Source organism: Myxocyprinus asiaticus, chromosome 14 (genome assembly GCF_019703515.2).
Source record: "Myxocyprinus asiaticus isolate MX2 ecotype Aquarium Trade chromosome 14, UBuf_Myxa_2, whole genome shotgun sequence".
NCBI classification, from domain to species: Eukaryota; Metazoa; Chordata; class Actinopteri; order Cypriniformes; family Catostomidae; genus Myxocyprinus; species Myxocyprinus asiaticus.
The window spans coordinates 13,065,356-13,075,420 of NC_059357.1; the positions used below are offsets into that span (position 1 = coordinate 13,065,356).

General features: G+C 39.6%; 1 protein-coding gene across 1 annotated transcript; it reads right to left on the reverse strand.

Moving 5' to 3' along the window:
* Positions 1-44: 44 nt before the first annotated feature.
* On the reverse strand, positions 45-6,850 carry LOC127451928 (transmembrane and ubiquitin-like domain-containing protein 2). The gene is made up of 3 exons (XM_051717004.1): positions 6,688-6,850; positions 5,107-5,618; positions 45-1,494 (listed from the first exon to the last, which is right to left on the reverse strand). Exons 2-3 carry the CDS (start codon positions 5,604-5,606, stop codon positions 1,113-1,115), a joined length of 882 nt encoding a protein of 293 aa, XP_051572964.1. The 5' UTR covers positions 5,607-5,618; positions 6,688-6,850; the 3' UTR covers positions 45-1,112.
* Between the last annotated feature and the right edge of the window lie 3,215 nt (positions 6,851-10,065).

Below are 10,065 nucleotides of genomic sequence, written 5' to 3' on the forward strand. Positions count from 1 at the left end.
TGTTAAAGTGTCTTGTGTATTTTACGCGCGCAGAAACAAGCACGTTTCCATCATTAACTATTTTATTCAGAATTATTGCATCAGCAAAAACAAAGCTGTTTTAACAAAAGATACTTATTTGCAATTAGAGAGTGCGAGTATAGGTAGCCAAGGTTTCCCTAAAACAAAACAAGCAGATACTTTTGACAATATTTATGACACAGCAAAAGTGTGACCCATTTATAAGGTAACCATCAAACGGTCCAACAGTGTTTGCAAGGTTACCCCATCACCTTTTTGGTTTTATCTGCAGTAAATACATAGTTTATATACAGATTTTACAAGATGTCAAATTATTTGCTATGTTTTCATGTCAAATTTGAAACAAGCCTATTAATGCAACGAGTTAACTGAACCACAAGATAATATTTGCACTGTCGGAGTTTGTGGCATGTAGAATCTTCATCATACAGTATAAAATGATGTCCTATATGATAATAATGACTATGAGCTGTAACAAGTGCAGAAATAGCAGCTGACATGCTGAGCCAGACTTGTCATGTCAAAAACACAAGCTTGAGATAAATACAGTGTAACTGACAAACAAACATTCAAGAACAAAAAACAAAAGGAAACTGTCTAATAACATCTAACACAAGTATACCACAGCTGTTCATTATTATTTGTGCATTATGATTGGAACGTATGAGATTTTGCTACTACAGAAGATAGTGTTATTACTGGTAAAATCAAGCAACACCATGAGCCTCAAATGAGAAGAACGGTGAGACATGAAATCTTGGATTTCTCTTCACACAGAGAAGCTACACTTTAGGCTGAGATTGAATAATTATACAAGCAATTTTTAAAGAAGCTAAATTATACAGCAATGTTACATTGTGCACGCTCAGCAATTAAACTGAAAGAACTAGCGCACAATTTCACCACATACATACACAGCTTCAGTCATTTTCTAAATGGCACCAGAAGCCACAAGGGCTCCCTGAGAACTTTCACTGCTGCCACTGAGCTGCTATTTTCTATAGTTTCTTTTTTCTTCTAAATATTCTTCCCTAATATTGGCACTATTCCTCTATGTGGGATGCTTTCTTTTCATCCATCCATTCGTCATTTCATCGACTGTGCATGCCAAAGATGAGGAAACTGAAGAAGACGGTGACTCCAACCAGGGAGATGGTGGCCGGCGCAGTGAACAGCTGACGGTAGTTGATTCGGAAGTACCAGACCACGGCGAGGAGCACCACGAACACGGGGATCACCAGGCTTCCAGTGCTGAGAGCAAGACCAGCCGAACGCAGCCCCCCACTGAGCATGGAGCTCGCCCCAGCTCGGGGGTTGTCCTCTGCTCCGGCCTCACGCAGTGCCTGGGAGACATGACAGTGGAGCACGCTGTTGTGGGTGATATTGAGAGACACGAGAGACCGCTGGGGGTCCTGCAAGAGCTGGCCCTGGTAGATGAGCTTGATCTGATGTTCACGGCCAGAGAAGTACTTACTGAGGGAGGGAGAGATGATAAACAAACAAGGGTGAGAAACAAGGACGAGGAACATTTGAGTTTTAGACTACAAGTTATATTCTAGTAATGCAAGTACAGCTCCTGTCTAATTAAAAGGGGAAAGACTCAAATCTCCAAAACTGTTTGCCAAGATTACGGGTGAATTCTAAAATGGCACTGTTGCATCCTCGAAGGGCCACTGCAAGGAGGCAGAACTTGTAGTGTTCCAAATGAAAACCATGCAACAGAGCGCAAAAAGTCTGGTTCTTGAATAAAAAAAAAAGCCCAATCATTTTTTTCATAGGCAAATGGATTTTTAACGATAACTTATAAATCTTTAAATGCAGACCTTAATTGTATGTTTTAGGGATTTCACGATTATGACGATTAATAGTCTTACAAACTGTCATACTTTTTCATAGGTGTATGCGTGCTTCATAAACCTTAAGAAGTCATTTATTAATATTTAACTTTTCTCTCTCTTTTTGGTCAACTTTAGCCTTGGTCCTTTTTGCATTTACACTGTTGTTGTTGGAACCAAGCTAATCCAAATAGCTATTATATTACTTTATTTTAATTAAGAATGCAATAGTAAAATATTTGTCCAAAGTCTTCGCTTTTACGCATTATTTTAAGGCTCTCCGATTAAACCCACGAGCCCTTATTTCACATGATGACAGACCTTTGAGATTCTGTGTTTCTTCATTCTATCATCTCTTTAGAAAGAGTAAGCGGGTGTCACTGCGTATCATTAACACTTTGTGTATGAACCCACAATGACAACAACATTTGCCATTACATGATTGTTAAAGTGAAACCAGAGCGCTTTGGTTTGGGAGAGCTCACTAAAATCCTTGATATATTTTGGCGGGAGTTTGGCGCGAACCTCCACAGATGGCGATGCATAACAGCTTTAAGACCGGTTCTGAAGCGGTTAAACTTCACATGCTCTTCAGAGTTTGCGGTGCAGCTCAGTGAGATGGTCAGAGTTCAACTGAATGAGACACTCAAACAAGCCATTCATTCCCTTATTTGGAAAGTAAAATGTGCTTGGAATTTAAAGTGCACAATAATCGTGGTTAGATCAAATAACCGCGATCAGACGATTATTTAATAATCGCGACAGGAGTAGAATTCACATGAGGACAGTAAAAGAAGCTGTTTTTAACCACTCAGTGATTATTAAATGAAAATATATGCAGTATAAAATGTTTAATTTGACTTGTTTACATTTTGAATTCATGGTGCTAATGCGCCGCCATAATATGCGCTGATTATACTGTTATTGTAATTTATTATGACACTGCTGCAAAGATCAGTGTATAAAAGTGTTAATGTGCAGAAAAAAGACAAAAGAATGATGATAAGAGAGGCATATCTTTCTTTGGGCAGATATGGGAATGGCTTTCACTGCAGATGGCACATGAGTGAATGGGCACTTGAGAGTATTTGAGTAGATTTCATTCCTTTTGTAGACTAATTAAAAAAATGTTTTTGTAAATTTCTCTACATGAAAGATAGTACAGATATAGGTAAATTTGCACCAGCTCACTAATAACTCTACATGCCGGTGTGTTCTTGTTGACTGATTTTGACTGACTGAACAAGATAAACAATATAAATTCATAAAACAATGAGCTGTCGGCATCAAGGTAGGTGGCGCTCCAGGTCACACCTAACGATGACGTGGACCAATGGCAGTAAGGTATAAAGCAGTCGATTAGAAATTTTCCTAAAAGTTTGCCCAGGCCACCGAAACGAATGCAAAAACACAGTCTTTTTGGCCAGATTTTGTTCTAAATGACGTCAAACCCATTCGTTCTTTGATTTCGTATGAAGAATATTTGGGCCTTTATAGGTAAGAGAGACATCTTTTTTAAGATACAGACATTACCTGTCAGTCAACTTGAGAACGTGCATGCACATTCGTTTAACCAGCCTGAAAAACAGCATTTTTAGCATGATTTGAGCAAAAGAAGCACAATTTATGATACCAGTGTTGTCAGATTTTACTGCTGATTTGAAATATGTTCTTTAATCATAATCTTGACCAACCAATTTGGAGATTTCGGTCTTTTCCCATTGAAGTAGATAGGAGCTGCACTTTTATGGCATGTATATACATACAAAATAGCTGCCCAGGAGTGTTTAAAAGATGGCCGCCGAGTGGACTGACTTGCCTTAAAAGGACTTTGATACCGCAAAGGCTGATAAATCTTAATTTTTGTACGATTTTTCTGACAATTACTTTTTTTACTTTTACAAAGTTAAAGTTTTGTGTGAAAATTTAAGTAAATATAATTTGTTAAAAATCTTACCTGTGATTTTAAATCCCACAGTTGCTCTTGGCAATGACCAAACTGCATTTGCCAATAAGGCAAATGGCTCTTTTAATCGAAAGGCGTGACTTCCTTTCCTACAGCCGACACCTTGAGAATAGCGATCACTCCCATTCATATTTAAACAAGAGGCTTGTCTCCTCTTTAGAGAAAAAATATAACATTATTTTCGTTGAGGCGTGAATCTTCACTGGCCTCATTATTCGATTACGATTCAAAATGGTAATGATTCAATTACAAGAGAATTCTCGATGCATCACGTCACACACACAAATTTAAACTCTTTTTTTTTCCTTTCAGCTTTTTATTTAACAGCTGTTTTTAAAAATCAGAACAAGTCACATTACGTTAATACTATTAAGTATTTCAACTTATTATAATAAAATAATATTTTTTGTTTAAAGCATTGTTAATCATTTTTATTTAATAGTAATTAATTATTAATTAAAATTAATCTATGCCAATTCAATTCATTTTTATTTTTAACTATAACCACAACTAGAATTTGCTGGTCCAGGATGAGAAATCGGCATCTGTGAGTGTGCAGATTTCAGTTTCTCCTCCCCTCACCAGCAAAGGTGATAGTAAAGTTGTTTAAATAGCGTGGTTGTTGCTTCAGAAATTTATCAAGCATCTTGTATGCGCTGTTCAACCTTTGTTCTCTTCTACTAGAAGACACAGATCACACTAACCTGTCGCAAATGCTACGATGGATTTTAAACCTGAGTCGTCAGGTGTGCGCACTGTTTTGACGAGCGAGAGACCAGCAATGAGCAACAGCAAAAGAAATGGAGAGCAAAAGAGAAAACGGCATTGGGAAGCACGAGACAAATAATAAATAGATAAAAACATCACACAAACCTCCCGACCCGCAGTCTCATTATTATTTTTAGCTGGGGTTTTTGTCCTCGTTCTGTGCAAATCAATGCAATAACAGGCAAGAGCCCATCATTCATGTTGTTTGTTGATGTGTTATCATGAATAAACTCTCCCATTGCTATGTGCATGGGTTTGTGAAATAATTTTGGGATCATAGTTTGATTCAAGCACAAATGGTTGTGTGGTTGATACATCTAGTCTGCAAACAGTTGTGTTTGTGAGCTTGGCTTTAGTGTATGCGTATATAACGCATGTATTTACTTCTCTGGTGCGCACCACTGTGCCTCAGTGTAAACTGAACGATTCTGAATCGATTCTCAAAATCAATTTCTCCCACCCCTAATTTTCAGCACCTAATCCTTTTCAAAAGTGTGTGTTTGTTTAAATCATTACCTCTTTAGCAGTCCTACTGTGTCCTGAGGTCTTAGCACAGCAAGCTCCTCTGTGTCGTTCAGGAACTTCAGTCTCACTGTGATCCTGGTGGCCTCATCCTCTTCTTCCTCTTCCATCACTTCCTCTTTCCCCTCATCATTTTCATCACACTGTACACGACTCACTTTCTTCCTTCCACCCTGAATATCCAACAGCTCCTCTCCCGGCACATCTTCTCCTCCATCCTCTTCCTGTTTCTCCTCCTCTATGGACTCCTCATCTGGCTGCTCCCCAGGCTCCGAGCTGGGAGGCGAGCCCGCGTAGCTGTCGTGACCCCCCAAGCCGATGAGGGACGCGTGGGCGCCCACAGTGAGAATGGTTCCCAGAATGTGATCTCCACGGTCGGCCACGTGGGTAGACAGCCAGGCGAGCACCAGTGCCAGGAACAGGACGACCACGCCGCCCAATGCCGTGGCCTCCTCCCCGAGCCCGTCTAGCACAGTAAGAGCACACACCGCCATTCCAGCACCTAACTACCAGCATAGTCAAGAACAAGAGAGAGGAAGATAAAAAAATTGAGTTAAAAAGTCAACAATGGCATTTGCCACACATTTTGCTTCCATAATATGATGCATTTCTGAGCGAAACAACAAGCAACAAAAAAAGTAGGGACTTCCGAATCCATAAGGTATAAAACCATGAATGCGAGTTTTCAGTCCAATGTGGAGGACTATTTATTAACATTATCCAATAAGATAATAGGGCTTGGTGACGTCAGCTGAAAAGGAAAGTCGTTTCAGAGGCAAAGCAAGTTACAACATTTGGATAACAAGCATTAAACAATAAGACTAGGAAGATATAGAACTATTAAGAGCAAATAGGATGTGAAAATAATTATGAATGAGAAGACATCTTAGTCACCTGCCGGAATCTGGCATTTATGATGGGTAACTGTTAGAATCATTTAATAGTTATTTAACTTTAATGACGGATAATTGTTAAACTGAAAGGTAGATAGAAAGCATGAACTTTAGATAGATCAACTAGCACAACAGTCAAGTGTGTGACTGTGTTGTATAGTTCTTTAAGAGTGCAAAGACCCTTAACGCTGTTACCTAACTTTAAGTGACACACTTCTTAGCGGAGTAATTAGGTAATAATAAGCCTCCTGACAGACGACAGTGAGTGTCACTTTTTACGTTTTATTCTCTTTAAAAGCACATAAAGATGTATCATTGCATATTAACTTTAAATCCCATGTGTTACGTTATATATTAGGAAGCAAGTTTGTAAAATACTGTTTTCAGACAGTTTGTATCTTCGTTTACACGTTTGCTAGCTGTTTCCGCTAAAGCCACGGAGTCTTTCACAATTCTCCACTGTTACAAATGCAATGTCACCCACAGGGACTAGAATAGCATTACGTGTCGTTGTAACACGTAATGAGACGGGAAAAATGAGCAGAAAGGTGATGAAAAGTTATCTGCTTTTTTTCCTATCTGGACGGGATGGCAGCTAATCATGTAGCGGCGGTGCAGGACGACCTTGATTCACGAGCTTTAACGGCACACCTGCCATTTAAACATATAACAGCATAATTACCTTCTCCTCTATCAGATCATTATGGATCGACCCTGTTTCAGTCCCAGCACGGATTCCTGAACACAACACTTTACTAGCTTAAACATAAACACACACACACGTACACGTTCACAAGCACACGCACGCGCACACAGCTGACGCTCCGTCAGTGCGGGGAGGTCACATGGTCACTAAACGTTCAGAGATTTTGTGTAACATGAAACTTTCGCCGAGTTCGGAATTGCATACTTCTCTTACTGTTTGTGCCATAGATAGATATGGCTGAAGAACTATGAGAACACAGTCTTTCTTTCTCAGTTACATAAAATAAAAATAATTTAAATGTCTTGCATTACAAAACAATGTTGTGAGAGTGTAACTTCAGCTAAGCCTACAACCATATAACAACCAATTTAAGATTCACGAACGTACTTTTCATAATGTGGTCTATAGCGGAGAACACTTTAAGGGATAGTCACACAAAAAGGAAAATTCTCTCATCTTTTACTCACCCTCATGCCATCCCAGATGTGTGTGACTTTCTTTCTTCTGCTGAACACAAACACAGATTTTTAGAAGAATATCTCAGCTTTGTATGTCCATACAATGCAAACATTTGAAGCTCAAAAAGCACATAACGGCAGCATAAAAGTAGATAGTCCATATAACTCCAGTGGCTAAATCTATATCTTCAGAGGTAATGTGATAGGTGTGGGTGAGAAACAGATTCATATTTAAGTCTTTTTTTACTATAATTTTTCCTCCCTTCACAGTAGGTGGTGATGCATGGAGAATGCAAATCGCCAAAAACAAAAGAAGAATGTAAAAGTGGAGACTGACAGTAAATCTTATTATACACTTATTATATAGCTTCTGAAGATATGGATTTATCCACTGGAGTTGTACGAATTACTTATATGCTGCCTTTATGTGCTTTGTAGAACTTCAAAGTTCTGGCCACCATTCATTTGCATTGAGGACCTACAGAGCTGTGATATTCTTCTAAAAATCTTTTTTGTGTTCAGCAGAAGAAAGAAATTAATATACATCTGGGACCTAGAGTGACCAGATGTTGTAGAGGATGCACAAATGTAATAATTGGTTCTAAATGTAATAAAGGCCCTAAATGTATTTAAAGGTCCTAAATGTAATAAATTTTGGATCTAAATGTATTTAAGTCCTCAAATGTAATAACGTATTATCCTAAATGTAATAAAAGCCCTAAATGTAATACAGTCCCTAAATGCAAACACTTTTTCATAAATATAATTAAGGAGTCTAAATGTAATTTAAGGGTATAAATGTAATGAGTTTTGGTTGTAAATGTAATAAAGGCCCTAAATATAATAACTTTTGGCCCCAAATGTAATACCTTTTGTTCCTATATGTAATAAAAGCCCTAAATGTAATAACATTTGGTCCTATATGTAATAAAGGCTCTAAATGCAAACACATTTTTCATAAATATAATTAAGAGGTCTAAATGTAATTCAAGGGTCTAAATGTAATGAGCTTTAGTTGTAAATATAATAAAGGCCCTAAACGTAATAACTTTTGGCCCTAAATGTAATAAAATAACCCAAATGTAATAACGTTTGGTCCTATATGTAATAAAGGACCAAAAATGCAAACACCATCTACCCATCTTCTAAAGCCACTTGTCCTATATAGTGTCGAAGGTGGTACTGGAGCCTGGAACATGCAAACTCCACACTTACTGGGTGAGTCAGGACTCGAACTGGAGACTTTCTAACTGTGAGGTGACAGTGCCACCCACTGAGCCACCATGCCACCTAAATGCAAACACTTTTTTCATAAATATAATTAAGGGGTCTAAATGAAATGTTTTGGTTGTAAATGTAATAAAGGCCCTAAATATAACACACACACACACAAAAAAATGTAATAAAGGCTCTAAATACATTCGGTCCTGTATTTGCTTCGAAGTGTAATAAACACCCTGAATGAAATGCAAAAAGGGTCACTGGCAAGCATATCGGGGATTCGTTTATAAATAACTGTAAGCGTTCTTTTTACATCATGCAAAATAGCCTCTTATCTAAATAAATCGTCAATTGCGATGTACAAAAAGCCAAAGCGTTGATGTAAAAACAAGGTGCCTGTCAGGACCAGTCAAGGAGGACCCAGAAACCAGGGGAATAAATTCCAATGCTTTAATGAAAACCAATAAGTGACAGAGTCAAATAATCAAAACGAAACCAACACTCAGGAGAGCAGAGCAGGCAGCAGCCGAAGCATGGGGCTGAGGGGGGAAGATCCATCCAGATGACATCAGTGGAGAGTGGCAGGGCTGATGTGGAGAACCATGGCCGATGGAGAGGACGGGGGAACCAGGAGAACCAGGGCAGGAAGGTGAGAGGAGTGATGACTGTTGGAACCGGGTGAGTATGGTAATGATGAGGAGGAATTGGCTGGGAGCAGAACACACAAAAAGGAAAAAACAGCACGAACCAACCGACAGAGCCAGGAGACTAAGACTGGTAACTGGGAAGAGTCACAAGACAATCTGGCTCAAGACATCAAACAAGAGGGAGTTTTAAAGGGGAAAGGGAAATGGGGAACAGGTGCGGCTGATTGGGATAACGAGCCCACCGGCCCTGTGGGGAAACCCCGTAGTGCAGCGCCAACGAGCACATGGCACCTGTAAACAAACACACAGAGATACATGGGGAGACAGGAAGCATGACATAACAGAGCAACTCCCCACCAGATCAACCAGAAATCCCAACAGTGCCAGCTTGATTTCAGATAAATTTAGGACCCGCCCTGCATCCTACCTACCACCTTGCAGGGCACACCCAACTTCTTGCTCCAAGTGATTCCCTGGGGTGAACTAGCAGCTTCACCCTGCTCTGCATCCCAACCAACCAACCTTGCAGGATACACATGACTATGGGTGCTTCTCATTCGGAAGGCTGCAGTCTAGTTAGACTGGATATCTTGGCTGCCACGTCATCAAGCACCATCGAAGGCCATCTAATTTGTGAGGACCCTTGGAAGGCAGCCTTATTTCACAGCCTTCGTTCACCATATTTTAGAATGCATCCTTTGTGGCCTTCAATCACCCACAATCCCTTGCACATGTGCACATACTGGACCATCTCATTCTAGCACTGAATGCTGAGGAGCCTAGCCTGCAGCCTTAGAAATACTGGTCTAGGAAGGACACAGCCTTACTAGCCTGCAACCTTCAAATTGAGAAGCACCCCATGTCTAAGTAATTCCCCTAATTAAATAAGGGACTGGATTCCCTAAACTGTGGCCAGACACCTGGTAGTCCTGCCTAGAGTGCTGCACCCAAAGCTATAGGAACTAATCTAAATCAAATGGCAGGAACCTCGGAGGGATGCTGGCATTCGTTTAAAAAATAATTTTAAT

What these genes read in the sequence shown, in the direction of transcription:
- LOC127451928 (XM_051717004.1), bottom strand. Translation starts at nt 5,606, where the DNA reads ATGGCGGTGTGTGCTCTTACTGTGCTAGACGGGCTCGGGGAGGAGGCC. An exon ending in ACAGTAGGACTGCTAAAGAG is followed by an intron (nt 1,495 to 5,106) that starts GTAATGATTTAA and finishes TCCCTCCCTCAG; the next exon opens with TAAGTACTTCTCTGGCCGTG.